Source organism: Phalacrocorax aristotelis, chromosome 24 (assembly GCF_949628215.1).
Source record: "Phalacrocorax aristotelis chromosome 24, bGulAri2.1, whole genome shotgun sequence".
Taxonomy (NCBI): domain Eukaryota; kingdom Metazoa; phylum Chordata; class Aves; order Suliformes; family Phalacrocoracidae; genus Phalacrocorax; species Phalacrocorax aristotelis.
Window position 1 is genome coordinate 1,301,633 of NC_134299.1, and position 17,129 is coordinate 1,318,761.

At 41.3% G+C, this 17,129-nt stretch overlaps 1 protein-coding gene across 2 annotated transcripts in view; it reads left to right on the forward strand.

Moving 5' to 3' along the window:
- Positions 1-13,398, forward strand: part of KAT6A (lysine acetyltransferase 6A) — a 51,845-nt gene extending 38,447 nt beyond the window's left edge. For both annotated transcript variants that reach the window (XM_075074680.1, XM_075074681.1), the window contains 4 exons: positions 83-293; positions 1,297-1,989; positions 2,762-3,077; positions 8,304-13,398. In XM_075074680.1, the coding sequence (XP_074930781.1) occupies positions 83-293; positions 1,297-1,989; positions 2,762-3,077; positions 8,304-10,891 (3,808 nt within the window). In that variant the 3' untranslated portion in view covers positions 10,892-13,398. The remainder of the gene's footprint in view (positions 1-82; positions 294-1,296; positions 1,990-2,761; positions 3,078-8,303) is intronic.
- The last annotated feature ends 3,731 nt before the right edge of the window (positions 13,399-17,129 follow it).

The following is a 17,129-nucleotide window of genomic DNA, read 5'->3' on the forward strand; positions in this document are numbered from 1 at the left end:
TCTGTAATATTTTATATCTGTTTCACATGACATCATCTATAGTACGTAGCCTGTTGTTGATCAGAGTATTATTACTGTTTAGATTTGTGATCATTCGTCGGGAGAAACTTATCCAGGAACATATGGCAAAGCTTAGAACTAATGTCCGACCTATAGATGTGGATGCAGAATGTCTGCGTTGGACACCTGTTATAGTTTCCAACTCAGTTGTGTCTGAAGATGAAGAAGAAGAGACAGAGGATGGGGAAAATGAAGAGCAACAACAGCAGAAAGAAAAGGATCCAGAGACCAGTGTAAGAGTGAATCTGTTACTTCTCTGTGGCATGTAGTTTACGCTTGGTGCTTTTGCAGGCAATACTAACAAGATTTCAAATGCCAAGCTTGGGCATTTGGCATAATTGTAAAAAGCAATGCAGTCATGATTAGTTCATGTATCTTTATAGTTTCAGATTAGAAGCTAAAAATAGGGAAAACATTGAGGCATAGTCTAGAGGAACATTAAAGATGATCTCTGAAAAGAGCAAAAAGGCTTTTTGTACCCTTAATGATTTTTGCAGTATGGGTGGGAAGGGGGCAGTATTAAAACAAAACAAAACAACCCAAAAAACCAAGCAAACCAAAAACCTGCCTACCACTCGCAAGCAACCTGGTCTCTCATCAAATTATTGAAATAGGTGGAGGTTTGAAGGATCCACTGTTTCTGTAAGTGACAAATAGCATAAATGGAAATGAATCAAAAAAACCTTTTTTCACCAAAGGTTTTTGCTGTGTGCTTTTGCAGAACCACTAATAGCTTTAGAATTACTGTCCACAGAGCAGCGAAGGTTTCTGAAATCTAGGCTGCTGTCCTTGAACGGCTGCCCCCTCACATCAGGTGATGAGCCCTGACTAGAACACTAAGAGGCAAATTATACGCTGTTACTGTATTTACATTAAACTACTTGTGAGTTTTAATTAAAAAACAGCTTCAAGTTTGTCTCACCTTTTTATTGAAAATTACACAAATACTGTGTTTGAATGTAGCAAGACGATGTTTGCATTGCAGCAGGCCACTGGATGGCTGCTGCTGACTGAAGTCACTTGTGGGGAAGCTAATTGAGCTGGGAGGAAAGGAGTAGCAGTTCGCACTGTCAGAATCTCGTAAAGGTCAATTCTTCCATTATTCTCAGATTCTTGAAAGTCATTCTTGTTAAACTTTTCTGACTTCTTGTTCAAAAGCTTTGTGGAATTGAATTCAGGATAGACATGCGTGCTTAAATGGTAAGTGTGAAATCTATTTGTTTTTATTTAAATCAGATGGTAAAATCTGTGTCATGGGAGAAGAAAGAGCAAGAGCCTTACTCGCCTACAGAGAGTGAAAAAAAGCCAGACATTGTTGCTCCAGCCAATTCTGCACGGCCAAACAAGCACATTTTTCCCCTGGATAGTCTTCCTGCAAACAGTCAGCCATCACGCAGAGGTCGATGGAACCGCAAGGGCAAAAAACTGCGGGAGCCCTTTTGTGAGAAAGAGCCAATATTGCCCATTGAGGACAAAACAGCAGTTCCCAGTGGGCGATGCAGTGAATGTGAGGAGAAATCGGCAGCCTCACGAGGCCGGTGCAGTGACTGTGAGGAGAAGTCAGTAGCCTTGCAGGGGAGATGTGGTGAATGTGAGGAGAAGTCTCCAGCCCCAAGAGGCCGGTATGCTGAAGATGAGGAAAAATCTGCAGTTTCTCAGGGGCAGTATGGCAAAGGTGAAAAATCTGCAATTCCCCGTCGGCGGTACAGCGAAGGTATGGAAAGGTGGAGAGGGCAGTTGAAAAAGAACACAGAGGCGCTGAAGTGTAGATTCCCAGAGGACTGTGACAGATTACCCCGCCGCTACAGCGATAGTGATAGGGCACTTCTAAGGTGTTTTAGTGAGAGTAGTGAAGAGGAAGATGATGAGCCTGTGAGTCCTCGATCAAGCTCTCCACCTGTTCTCACCAAGCCAACGTTAAAACGAAAGGTGTGTGCCTTATTTCTTGTTGTCTCTGATTATATCATCCAGTCTATTTTGTCAGTATGTTGGTGCCTTATGAAGGACTGTGCAATTCATGAGCTACTGTATTAAGCATACCGCTAGTGTCTGCTCAGCGTTCCAGAGCTCGCTCTGGAGGGTACTTTCTGCTGCTTTTTTGTAGCAATGGTTTTTGTAGAATCGGAGGTAGTTTGGAGGGTTTTTTTTTTTGTTGTTGGTTTTTTTTTTTTTTAATTCTGACTTGTGCTTTTGACTTTTCCACCTTGGTTATTAAAGTTTTACTCAGTCACACAAAGTAGAAACAGATATGGTCCTACTTTTAAAAGAAGCTTGCAAAACACAAATGCTATCTAAACAACTAAAATCACAGCATAAAGTCTTTGGAATGATTAACCATGGAGATGTGAATTCTATTAACGTGACTAACAATCCTCTCTTCGTGGGACGCTGCAGTAAAAAGTTCTCTTCTATATCATCTTTGCAGCTTATTCTAAACTCTTGACATCTATGTTGTAGTGTCTCTGAACTTTCAGCTGTTATGGGTGGGCTGTTAGCGTCAGTCTAGCAATCGTCATGGAAGTCGGTCATCTCGCATTGTATTTGACATCTCTCTAACTGCAGGCAGGTGCCAGTCAGTATTTCTAGTGAAGTCTGAAGGGAACACTCTGGTCCTATTTAGACTGTTGAACTCTATTTATCAGTGTTTTATTTCCACTGCACGTGATGAAACGTCTTCTCTTCTCCCACCTTCCACTTTCAGAAACCAATTCTTCATCGGAAGAGGCGAGTCCGCAAGCGTAAGCACCACAACAGCAGTGTTGTCACTGAAACAATCTCGGAGACCACAGAAGTGCTGGATGAACCATTTGAGGACTCAGACTCTGAACGTCCAATGCCCCGATTAGAGCCTACTTTCGAGATTGAGGAGGAGGAAGAGGAGGAGGAGGATGAAGAGGAGGAGAATGAACTTTTGCCCAGTGGATACTTTCGGCACTTAGCCTCACCAGACACACTCAGGCATAGACCCTCTTCTAAGAGGAAGTCCAAAGATGAGGAGGAGTCTGATGACACTAATGGTATGTTTGGTGGTATGCTGTTGAAAGTTTGATACAGATAGTGTGCCAGTGAGTGTCAGATGATACTAGCTCATGAGGAACAAGCTGCTTACCTTGTCTTGTAACTTCTAGCCAAAATGAGGGGTTAGGCGTACATTACCAGTGAAATCAGCCTCAGACATTCCCAAGTCCTATGGAAATGTGGTGCATGCTTTTAACTATTTTACTAGCAATGACCTGATCACAGGGTATCCTTCTGATTCAGCTTTCCTAGTGAAGTTGGTATCTGTCATTGTGGAAGAACCCATGCAGCAGGGCCGCTTACAGAAGTAAAACAGAAATGAATTGGAGAGCCCTCAGTTTTCTGTAGCAAAGAGAAATAATAAATTGTCTCTTCTGAGATCCTTTTCATGGCACTGCATGTCCTGCCTCTCAGCTTCTCGTATCTCCTTAAAGTTCTCTGAACCTTCAGTTCATAAAATAAAATAATTTGATTTGAACTGGTTACTTAGAGTGCACTGACAATTCAAAAGAAACATCTCTCCTTCAGATGATCCATTAGTAAACTTCATTATGGCTGTTACATGTTTTCTCCTCTTAATCGCCTGCATGGAGCAAGGCAGGCAGCCAAATAAAAACAAAGAACTGTGTGAAAGAGAAGTACAGTGCTGTTATCCCACAATAAAAAATCATTACTGGAATGAACTCATTAATTTATTACTTTCAACTAGCCTGTGGTTAGCAGAGGAGAATTTTTCCTCAAAAGTACTTAAATACTGAAAGCGACAATATGATTATAGCATGTGTACTGTCCATTTAACATCAGTTACCCTTCCATCCTTATAGCACATAACTATGTACATTTAGTGCAAACACATGTTGATGCAGCATTGTTTGCTCAGTGGGAATATATGCACAGTCATCTTATACAATTGGTTTTTTAATTCTGTTGTGATCAGATTACTCATTAAATAGATTTTTATGGTGTTCCCACATCATTAGGAAGGCTATAGTGTCGGGACAAGACCTGTTAGATAAGTGATTTTCAGTCGTCTTCATTTGTGCTTTTCTGAAAATTTCTGCTGGAGATGCAGGTCCTTGTAGAGATTACACACACATGTATTGCTTTATAAAATACATCAATGATTTTTAACCATCTTTTGCAGACTACAAACAGTCCATAGAGTGCCCAGGGATCAAAAATGGTATTTGGAAAGCCACTGTTTTAACTCACACCTGTTATATACTACAAAGATAAATTTCTTGCTCACCTACTTTATAAATACTTTACTTTCTTGCTCTCCACTTGTAATTTAGTGCTTTCTGTTCCCTTGTGTCACTTCTGTTGCTTTTTTTCCTGAACTTCTGCAAATTTGTCAGAACCTCTGAAGTAATATAGTAAGCACACTGTTTTAGGGTATTGGTGCTCCTGACATCTAACAGTATCTGTTGGCTGCTTATGCCTTTAATGCAGGTGCCTTTGCATATACATAGTAAGACTGCAATGATCTTGGAGAAAATACAGCATACCTTGAATTACCTAAACATGTTAGCCCACGGGGATAATCAGTCACCATAAGCTGCTGGCATTTTCTGATAAAAAATTAAGCTGGGTGGAGGGGGGCAGCACTGCCTTATGACAATTCAGAAACATAGGATTGTAGTCATTAATACTTGGTTCAGATTTAGACTATTGCAATCATAACTGAGTTAAGAATATTGTAGGAAGCTTAGAGTTTCTTGGAAGTTTTCCCATCACTACAGAAACCTGCTTGTAATTGCCTTTAAAAAAAAACCAAAAACTTTCTCACTAAGGGTGGTTTGAGTTAGATTCTTCCCTGAGAACCTAATATCTGGCTGAAGCAGTGCACTGGAAGTGTTTTAGATTCTCTCTGAAATGTAACATTGCAGTCTCTTAAATTTTGTGTCTGATGAGAATTCGAATTGGTTCAGATTCCTGTCAGTGCCACAGTGAGAATGGGTAGTGTGGTGTGGTGATTTGAGGCCACTGTTTAATAAGGGTTAGGCATTCTGGAAGACAGAGTGTTTTCTGTGGTGTAGAAAACAAATAAAGCTTGTCTCTCTATATTCTACCAATTCTGTGCAACTTGATTAGTGTTGCGTAGGGGAAGATGGAGCTCTGTAATAGGCTGGGCTGTATTATTTTGCTTTTCTTAGTTCCACCTGTAAGTTTTACCGTGAATGTGAATACTGTAAGGATCTTCTGTTCAAGCTTGCGTGCACACTGATGTTTAACTAAGTGCAACTGAATGAGCATGTACATATATTTCTCAGTATCCTAAAAAATGATGCACATGAAATCTTCAGTGGTCATCAAATCCATATTCTTTTGCAAAGATGATGTCAAGTGCATATGGTAAAAATCATAGAATCACAGTCCCTTGAGGTTGGAAAGGACCTCTGGAGGTCATCTTGTCCAGCCCCACTGCATAAGCAAGGCCACCAAGACCCAGTTGCTCAGGACCATGTCCAGATAGCTTTAGAGTATCACCAAGGAGGGAGACTGCACAGTCTCTCTGGGCAGCCTGTTCCAGTGCTCAGTCACAGTAAAGAAGCGTTTCCTAATGCTCGGAAGGAACGTCCTGTATTTCGGTTTGTGCCCATTGCTTCTAGTCCTGGCACTGGGCACCACTGAAAAGAGCCTGGCTCCATCTTCTTTACATTAAGGTATTTGTACACATTGATAAGATTCCACCGCTCCCAGCCTTCTCTTCTCAGCTTTTCCTCATCGGAGGGACGTTCCAGTCTCTTAGGCATCTTCGTGGCCCTTTACTGGGCTTTCTCCACTAGCCCCATGTCTGTCTCGTACTGGGGAGACCAGACCGAACACCTTTCGTATTACATTATTATAAGGGGATCCTGCCATCGTAACATAATTTTTTTTATTATTATTCCTAAAAATATTAAATCCATGACAGTACAGATAAAAGCAAAGGGTCCTTACCTAAGAGGTGGTAAATCTAATCCTCTCCTAGTAGATAGGAAATGTGAAAGAAGGGGAAGAGGAATAGATTATTTTTTTTTTAAGCGCTGAAGTATTAATGTTTTAACAAATACTATGAAAGTAGTGTTTCCTTCTTCCTGCCCAGTGAAATGCTGACTGTGACAGTCCCTTTTTTCCCCTCTATTAACATTCCAAGTATTTGTTTTATGGATGACTTCAAGCAGTTGTTGAATTTTGAATTCAGTATTTGCTTTAAATTCATTTTTTAATATGCAGGGTTTTTTCAGAGTGCTTCTCATCAGAGATATTCAGAATAAATGCCTGCCTGAGCAAAGGGCAAGAGTAACTCAGCTGACCTATGATTAGGTTTTAAGAAGTGTTTGTGAACTACTAGAAGCACATTATTTAGTTTCACCTTCGTTCCATAACTGTGGACTTAAAACAGCTCTTCCTGGGAAATTCATAGCGTGGAATCAATAGCATTTTTTAAGATGGTAGAAAGGGCAGAAGTGTGAATAAATGTACTCTGAATACTGGGGGGAAATTGATCTTACATCCATATAGTGGGATAAGCAGTCTAATTACAGGCCCGTCAGTGTGACATTCATCCTGATTTAAATAGTAGGGTGACTGGCTTATTAATCTGTAGAAAGTCCTGGGAGGGTTCTTTGCGCAATACAAATGAACACTGGTATGTGAAGAATGTATTTGTCATACAACGGTGTATTTTTACAAGCCTACAGCTTGGTTAATAAGAGTAATTGATGTTACGTACTTAGTGTCATGGGAGGTATTTGACTTAATCAAAACCATTTGCTGAAATGTTACAGAATCAAACTAATACATATTAAATAAATCAAACTGCAAACAAGGAGTAATTAAGCAGCTTTGTTCTTAGTGGGGTGCAAGGCAGCTGGACTAGATGTTGTAGGTCCATTCCAACAGAACTATTCTATTCTAAGGGAGATTGGTCTGCGTCATGTGTCTGTGCTGCTGTTTTATGGATAGATTAAAAAATAACGTAGCTGCTGACAGAAAAAGAGGGATTTGGTAAATGAAGTGAAGGGCAATTCACTGACAAAGTCTGAGAGAGAGTATTTGAAGGTCGTGTCCAGTAATTAGCATGGTTTTCTACCTCAAAGCCAAAGAGATTAAAATGATCCTTAAATATATGAACAGGGGAATCTCAAGTGGAGTAGAGACATCCTGTCATCTCTTTATTTAGCTTTGTTAAAACTACTACAACCATCTTTACTCAGTTATTCACACTTGATAAGAGTATTGATAAACTGGAATAATTGAAAGAATAGTCGTGGGATGATTGACACTCGAGATCAAATGTTCTGTAATCATAGATTCAAAGAAAGCAAAAGAGTGACCTGATAAATTTACAGATTACTCGGGTGAGCACTGTTAATTGGTAAGAGAGTTTTTCTGCCTAGCAGGTAAAAGGAAAACTAATACAAAAGCAGATTAAGTAAACTCAGTGTCTAAAAACAGAAACTCAGGTGACAAAGTGTGATTATCAACTAGTGTCAATGAATTAACTGTTGCAGTAGTTCACCAACAGTTGTGTAAAATATCACTGACCATCCTAATTGACAGGTTCAAAACAAAGTTAATTCAGGAATACCTTACAGTATTCAGTAAGTTCTCAGTAAATGATCACATTCCTTTCTGGCTGGATAAGGTCTGAACCTGTTCTAGTGTTTGGAAAGTTACTGAAATGCAAAACTTGCTTCATCAAATAAAAGATGAGAGAGAAATTCAGCTTCCTTTTAGTGACTGCTCAGATTAAAAAAAAAAAGTAGCCAAATTCAGTCATCTGTGTATTTTGATTGGCATTTAAAAGCATAAGCCATGAAAAAAGTGGAAGTATTTCCTTTCTTCAGCCAATTCACAAAATACAGATCTAAATGGAAACATGCTTTTATTGCAACTTCGCGTGTTCCCTTACACTGGAACATTTTAATCTGTGAACGTATTGTATAAATAAAATTCGTAAAGGGTGGTGAGTCTTTCCAGGACTTTTTCATATAGCCTAGTGTTTAATTTGAATTGTGTATTAAAGGCTCAGAGCTTTGACCATGAAAAATCTTGAAAGCATTGGTGTTCTCTGAAAATGTGATGTGCAATTTCTTGTTACCCTTTTCACAATAAATCTATAAGCTAGTATTGATACATAAAGCTGATAAACAGGATGGGAATGCTTGGGAAAGCTTCCATGAATGCTCAGGTCAAACAAAAATGTTTGAACAGTATCTTTTAATTTGTGTTTTCAGGTAACCCAACTTTGAAACCGTTATCTATGCTGAGAAAATGTGAAGCAAAGGATTCTTCACTTGAGCCAGATACTTCTACACCCATGAAAAAGAAGAAGGGATGGCCAAAAGGGAAAAGCCGAAAACCAGTCCACTGGAAGAAGAGACCTGGTCGAAAACCAGGTTTTAAACTGAACCGGGAAAAGGTGCCACCATCAGTTCAGGATGAAGGAGTTGATGCAGTGGTAGCTAATTCAAAACCAGGGCGTAAGCCCAAAATTTCAGATAAGGAAGAAGGTGTTGAGCAGAAAGAAGAGTTGCCTCTTATTGAGGAAAGGAAAGAGGAAGATGTGAATATGGAAACAGAAGAAGTGGGAGAGGGAGAAGAGGAAGATATAGCTGGCAGTGAAGTAAGAGCAGTTTCTCCTATAGATAGCAACAGCAGTCCAGTGCCAGAAGTAAAAGAGCCTGAGATAGAAGAGGAGGTAGAGGAGAAGCCACGGGTTTTAGAAGAGCAAAGGCAATTAGAAGAAGAACAGCAAGAACTAGACGAACCTGAGCATGACCATGAGGAAGAAGAGGAAGTTGCAGTAGTGACAAATCAAAATGAAGATCATGATGCTGATGATGAAGATGACGGTCATCTGGAGTCTGTGAAGAAAAAAGAATTGGAGGAACAGCCTGTTAGAGAAGGGGTGAAGGAGGAGCCTCAGGTGCAAGAATGTTTTTTAGAAACAAGCATACCAAGCAGTAGAGAAGATGCAAAAGAAAAAGATGAAGCAGAGGCAGATTCTGAGGAAGAGCAGGCTTCCAATGAGACATCGGTGGGCTCAGAGCACGTCCCTGGGTCTGAAGATGATCACGAAGAAGAGCAAAGTAACAAAGAAGGGTTGATTGAATTAAAGGAAGAGGAAGAGATTCCTCATAGTGAACTAGATCTTGAAACTGTTCAGGCAGTCCAGTCCTTGACACAGGAGGAAAGCAATGAGCATGATGTAGCTTACCAGGACTGTGAAGAAACTCTTGCAGCTTGTCAGACTTTGCAGAGTTACACCCAGACTGAGGAGGATCCTCAGATATCAATGGTTGAAGATTGCCAGGCTTCAGAGCATAACAGTCCAATATCCTCTGTTCAGTCCCACCCCAGCCAGTCTGTACGTTCTGTCAGTAGCCCAAATGTGCCTGCTCTGGAGAGCAGTTACACCCAGATAAGTCCTGAACAAGGATCCCTGTCCGCACCCTCTATGCAGAACATGGAGACCAGCCCCATGATGGATGTGCCTTCAGTATCGGACCACTCTCAGCAGGTGGTGGATAGTGGCTTCAGTGACCTTGGCAGCATTGAGAGCACTACAGAGAATTATGAAAACCCCAGCAGCTATGACTCCACTATGGGAGGCAGTATTTGTGGAAATAACTCTTCCCAGAGCAGCTGTTCCTACGGAGGACTGTCGTCTTCTAGCAGCCTCACTCAGAACAGTTGTGTTGTCACTCAGCAAATGGCAAACATTGGCAGCAGTTGCAGCATGATGCAGCAAAACACTGTCCAGCCTGCAGCAAACTGCAATATCAAGTCACCTCAGAGCTGTGTAGTGGAAAGGCCTCCGAGTAACCAGCAACCAACAACACAGCCACAACAGCAACAGCCTCAGTCACAGCAGCCGCAGCCCCCGCCACCACCCCAGCAGCAACCTCCACTGTCGCAGTGTAGCATGAACAACAGCTTCACCCCAGCACCTATGATCATGGAAATACCTGAATCAGGAAGCACTGGTAACATAAGTATCTATGAGAGGATTCCGGGGGATTTTGGTGCTGGGAGCTATTCACAGCCGTCAGCCACGTTCAGTTTAGCCAAATTGCAGCAGCTGACAAACACCATTATGGACCCTCATGCCATGCCTTATAGCCATTCTCCTGCTGTGACTTCCTATGCAACCAGCGTTTCTCTGTCCAACACAGGACTGGCTCAGCTAGCTCCCTCTCATCCGTTAGCAGGCACACCACAAGCACAAGCCACTATGACACCCCCACCAAACCTGGCGTCCACCACCATGAACCTCACATCACCTCTGCTTCAGTGTAATATGTCTGCTACCAATATTGGTATTCCACACACACAGAGGTTGCAGGGGCAAATGCCGGTCAAGGGGCACATTTCCATCCGCTCTAAATCAGCACCACTGCCCTCTGCAACTGCACACCAGCAGCAGCTCTACGGCCGCAGCCCACCCGCAGTTGCCATGCAGGCTGGTCCTCGTACGTTAGCTGTTCAGCGGGGTATGAACATGGGAGTCAACCTCATGCCGACCACCCCTTACAATGTTAATTCCATGAATATGAACACCCTGAATGCCATGAACAGCTACAGAATGACGCAGCCTATGATGAACAGCAGTTACCATAGTAACCCTGCCTACATGAACCAGACAGCACAGTATCCTATGCAGATGCAGATGGGAATGATGGGGAGCCAGGCCTATACCCAGCAGCCTATGCAGCCAAATCCTCATGGGAACATGATGTACACTGGCCCCTCCCATCACAGCTACATGAATGCTGCTGGAGTGCCCAAGCAGTCTCTCAATGGACCATACATGAGAAGATGAGCAAGATGAACTTGCATCCTAAAAACTGAAATATATATAAATAAAGGAACCTTTTATACTGACGAACCAGAGAAAATGGACCTTTTTCCAGTTAAAATATTGCTGTAGATTTAGAGGGATTTTCTTTGGTTTATTTTATTTTTTAGGAAGCCTGGTCTTTATTTTTTGGATTTTTTTTTGTTTTGCGTTTTGTTTTCTTCACAATCCTGAAACATTTTACAGCTAAAATCATTTACAGATGTTTTTTAGAGGGGAAAACATGCACAAAATCTTTTCATAATTTTAAAAGAGCCTTACTTTGCTGACAATGTGGACAGAATATGTGTAACAGTGAAATCATCTTTCTAAATTTTTTTCAAATGTATGTCCTTCTCCCTCCCCTGTGCCCCTCTTTACGCAGCTTCTAGTGCTGCAGTCATGTAAAATGTTTGACATCTCAAAGAATAACTCTTCCCTCTAAACCCCACCTAGCATTTCCTACTTCTCGCAGGAGGCACTTATTGGGAGACTTGGAAGGGGACACAGAGGATAAATGAAGCTCTTTATTTCTGCAAGTCAGGAAAAAATTTTAATCTTTTAACTTTCCCTGACTGTCTCGCCCTCAGTACAATTTGGAGTTACATGTAAACAATAAGCTATTCACATTGGTGTTTTTGTAGATGAGTTAATTGAAATTGTATGTTTCATGCTGAAAATATGTAATTTTAAAATGATCCCGTTCACCACCCAGACATGCATGTGCACACACACGTGCATGCATGCGCACATGTTCTGTCACTCTGAACTACTGGAAGCATCTCAAGAGAGAACCGTTTGTATCTCATATGCAGTTGTGAGGAGGATGGGGTGGTTAATGGTCTCCTAGGACAAGAAAACGGCTGCAGGGTCTTCTGGTGAACTGCAAGTCAGCCACAACTCTGAGATCCTAAACTCTGCTTTAGTATGTACTTCGAAATGCCAAGGGTCTTGGTTCTGAGCCTTGGAGTCAGGCTGAGCTCAAAAGCAGCTGTTTCCGGTGGTCTGCCTCTTAATCTCTTTACGTAGGTAATCTTGGAATAGAAAGTGTGCGTTTTAAGTGACTTGACGAGTACCCTGTGGTGTCCTTGTCACTCTTCCATTCCTGGTATGGCGTAGGAAGTTGCTGAATGTGCCACGCTCTGGGGGAGTCGGTGATGTTTTCCCTGATCCTCCCACTATGTTTGAGACCTGTTTTATAGGAATAGCCACACTTTTATCTAGTGTGGGAAAAGAAGGGAATCGGCCTGTTTTATAGGAGTGAAACAGTGCAAACATCATAGTAGGACGCAGGCAGCAAGTTCTTGCTGTTTGTTGCTGCATAATCCAATTTACACTCTTTTTTGGCTACACTGCTGGCATGTCACCCAATACAAAAAGGGATACCCTTTAATGTAAAGTTCTTTTTTTATTGTATATGAAGTAGAAATACAGACACATTAATAAGACTAATTTCTTTTGTTTTTAAACCAAAAGAGTCTAAAAGAAAGTTGGGGTTTCTTCAGATGCACTAAAATGGACTTTCCTCCAATAACTGCTAACCGTAAAAGGCAGAATTCAAAGGACTTCCACTTTTTATTTCTGTTTAGTTTTGAGCATGTACAAGGCTGTGTAGGACCCCATTTCTCTGTATATACTATTCCAGTTCCAAATAACCCATGTAGAAAGCGCACTGTGCTGCCCTCTCCTTCCTAGATCTTCAGCTGTGTCACTGCTTCCTGGTTGCTGGGGGGTGGGGGGTGGGGGGTCCAAGACAGGAGGAGAAGCTGTTGAAACGAGGGCCGTGAATTTAGTTTGTTTGCTGTTACGTTTGGTTTGGTTTTGTATGGTTTTTTTATCAATTGGGCAGCTCCCTTTTCCACAAGCCTTTGTGATTGTAGAACTATTGTAGAAAAAAAATGTTCTTTTCTATATATAAAAAGAAATTATCCAACGCAGTAATATTGGTACCTACCATTTTTTCACTTCTGTTTAAAAAAAAAAAAAATATGTATTTTTAGCAAGATAACTTGGGTAATCTTCTAAAAGAAATTAAAAAAATCTCACTGTTAGTGACTTTGATGCCTTTTAAAAATAAGAGCTTTTTCATTTCATTCCATCTTTAAAATTTTTTATCTTTGTTGTAGAATATTAAAAACTATTTTAAGAAAGATAAAAATTCTCTTTAAAGAGATCTCTAGAGTGTGTGAATAGGAGCTCCAGATGCCTCTAAAAGCCGCATGTACAAATGAAGCTGAGTCTATTCCTGTCTGTTTATATTTGCTTTTCCTGTTTTGTAACCTCTTTGTACTTTGTTCATGGTGACTTGTAAGCTAAGGGGAAGGGGTGCCTAGATGCCTTTGTAATTCTCCATGTCATACGCTCCTGGCTGGATGGTCTCCCTTCCTCTCCTTGTATGTAATATCACTTTTTTTTCCCCTTTCTAGCAAGTACTTTCAAAAGAACTCTGTACATTTTAACATAAAAAATAAATTATGTTGAGCCATTTTGGATGTCAGTTGTGCATGTGGGTTTTTTTTCTTCTGTTTGAGTGGTGAACTCCGTCACTGATCCTGGGTCCCGGGAATGGGGTTCCCTGTTGGCTTTTTGATCTGGAAGAGAGGCGGTACTTGGCATTTACTTGCGAGATCTCTGACCATGTTAGTTTTTATCTACAGCTTCTAATCAGAGAAAGATTAAAAATAAGAAGAACTAAAAACTTGGATGCTTCTCCAGAAATCATTCCCTTTAAATTCCTCTCTGCAAGGGCTGCCCGAAGCTTAAGCAAAGTGTGTTGGCTGTTTTTCGCCAGCTTCGTTTCTACAATCACTTGAGAATTCTGACTTGTGCAATTAAAAAAATTGCCATGTGTGTTTGGAGCTTCTGCCCCACCCCTCCAGTTGCTTTCTCATCTTTATAATTAGCACTTTGGATAGGAGAACTAGAAGTTTTACCTAGAACGTTTACCCTGCAGCGTCAAGGCAGCGTTGGATGGGCCGCGAGCTTGGCCGTGCCGTCCTGCTCGTCCGTCGCTGCGGGTTCTCCGCCAGCGCGTAACGTTCAAAACGCTAGATGGAAGCAAAGTCCCAGCAAGCGCGCGATGGCTGCCAGCCTTGCCCCGTGACAAACGTCGTAGCGCTCGCCACCGGCGCAGCCTCCTTCGGCAGTTCAAGGGCAGGCTGCCCGTTGCTTCTGGTGCCCAAGGCTCCGGAGGGCACCGGCCGCCCTGCAGCCCGGCGGGGGCTCCAGGGCGTGGGAAACGGGGACGCGTGGGGAGAGGCGACAGGAGCCTTCCAAAGGCTTTGCCACAGATGTGCTGTCAAAAGTATGTCTTCAAGTAAGCAAATTGTCTTTGTGTGTCATGGTAAATAAAGGAAAAGGATCTTGAGAACTAGTAAAATTAAGTTTGATGCACTTTTCGTATCTCCAGTCCTCACCAAGATGGAACACAAGTTTGCGTAAGGTGAGGATGATGCTGCATCTTCCTTTAAGCGGATATATTTTCCCTTGGACTCGTTATAGTATTTTATTGAGACACATTAATTCCCAGATCAAACACATCAAGACACAGAAGTTAATAGTACGGTGGCGCTTCTGGGCGATTAATTCATTTATTCTCACAACAGTTTTTAGGTTATGCAAGCATGAAGGAGAGAGAGGGTGACCTGTGATTAAGGTTTTCACTGCTTTAATCACATGTGAATTTCAGTGAGTGCATCAGCAGTGCTACAGGTAAGAGACATCCGGATCTCGGCAGATGCGCATCCTGTGTGTTTGCGTGTATATGATTACTTTCCCATAGTGCTGGAGTTAAGACTGAACCATTCTGTGCCAGAAAGGTGTGTTTAATTGCTCTTCGCTTACTTTTAGGTGTTTTAAGTTGTTCCTTAAAGGAAGATTTGGCACTGTCCAGTAGCAAAGTTATGAGGTGGGTGCCACCCCAGTGTGCCCTGTTATTTCCATACTTAAACAATTGTGGCTTGGGGTCTTTTGGCTTTTGGTTGTCATTTTCTGTATACACTGAATTTAGCAGATTTGATTTGACCATTAAAATGTGCTCAGCTTGAATTGTTACCTAAAAATGATACTGTTGGAGTCAGCTTTTATTTAGTACTAATTTTCAGAAACATCTCTCGTTTTTATGGTTTTTAAAAGAAAATACCAACTGAAAACAGTTGCATGTCCTCCAGCAATTCAAAATGGCTTTGACTTCCAGAATTAATGTGCTGAGTGATTCGACTGGGGTGTAATTCTGCTGCTTTAGGTAACTCTAGAATTTGAAATGGTGAGGGCAAATGACTTCCGTGAAATAACAGCATAGTTATGTTCTAGTTAAATGCTTGTATCATAAACTGACAAGTAGGGCAATTCAAAGTCTCTATCTGATGCCCTGGCACCAAATCATTGTTACACATGCTGATGTGAAATGCTTTTCAAATAGCTGAGATGTTTGCAGTGCTTAAACACAAGCTGTCAAGCTACAGGTGAGCAGGGCCAATGCTAATAATAATGAAAATAAAAATTCTTGTGCATTTCTCGGTTCTTAAGGTAGCTGAAACTATTTTTAAAATAAAAAGCAAATGCCTAGATAGGAGCATAACAATTTATAACAACTTTCTGGCTTTATGGGCCAAGGAACAAAAGCGTTTATGGAAATCTATAAACAAGATCAGGGGAATGTGACTCCAGAGTTAATGAGCTGATAAACAGTAACGGCTGCTTAAGAAATGTTTATTAAAAGTATTATTTGATCAAATAGGTTGTACTGTTAATAGCCTCTGCTTGTTCACAAAAAAAAAAAAAAAGAAAACCTGTTTGTGTGGGCTAACTTGATGATAACCACATATAGAAGCCATGAACAAGGTGACCTCTTTTTTAGAGTCTTGTCATACAAATTATCAAATCATACCGCTAGAGAACGACTAAATAGGGGAGGAGTTTTTTGTTGAGTTTTTTTTTAAGATAGAGTTGCCAAGCTAGACCAGGGTTGAAATCAGACTGTCCTGAAGTGCAAGAACCTTTAGTACCTTATAGCGTGGTGTGAAGAGCTGCTGCTGCAGGTTCTGATTGCCACAGCCAGATATGATACTGCGGACACGTGAGAGTTGTCTGTGCAGCACTGTCAGGTTTGCTATAAATTAGTTGATATGTGGGCCAAAATGTCTGCTACCAACTCTCAGTATGCAGGAAGGAGTTTGAATGCAAGCCACTAGAACATGCAAACTACTGCCTGGGAATCGTGTTGTGGTTTTGAAGGAGGCTAACTGAAAGGAGAATTCTCTTAAAGGCGTCTGATGGTTCTGAAAGCTCATCAGTGAGATAATTAAGAAAATGCTAAAAAGAACAGAACCATCGTAATTAGGTTCCCATCTCGGGGAGAGAGCTGCTTGCTGAGATCCTATCTCTGCAGTAATAGAGGAATGCAGATAGACTGAGGCAGACCAAGTTTACAGCAGGTAAGGTGGGGCCTGCAGCATCTTTTATCTTCACAGCTTGTCAGCCAGAATAATTTACCTAAAAATAGCTGCCTGAAGTTGAGCTTTGAATGTAAAATCCTTTTGCCCCTAACACAGAGAATCTCAGCAACTTCACCAAACGTTGATCTTCACCTAGAGCAGGGCAGGACTCCAGCTACATGTTTGATCTCTTGAAAGAGCTGCAGTACCTTGCAGAGTCGGGAATCTGTTTCTGTGCTTCCTATTCCAGAGGAGAGCTCTGTATGTGGAATTGGCACTTAATGACCTTGTTCGTTTTGTGAGATCATTTTCCTAAGGGTTCCCCTGTCAGTATCTGTTTGTTCTCTCTTGCCAAATACTATACACTGTGAACTCTGTGGAACAGTGACTCTGTTGTCTGTATGTTTCTTATTTGTGTCACACCGTAGAATCCCATACTCTTGACTGAGGTACCAGAGAGTTATCATACGACAAATAATCTGTTCTCAAGGAAGAAGTGATAAAATTGGTGCTCTGTGCTAAATAATTAAATAAGGCTCTTGAAAATTTTCTTTTCTCCTAACATGCTGGCTAGTATATGCACATGGTACCTTTCCACTAAAGGAGGGAGTCTGCTTACTGACACCCTGTCATCCTCTGTTTCCCCATTTTATCCAATAGGAACAAGCAGCAACAAGATATGGCACATCCACTGTTCCAGATATTTCCCCATCTCCTCCAAAGGAAAGAAAAATTGCTGTTGGACAAAAAATTATATGGTGAGTTAAGTGAAATTACTACTAAGTCCA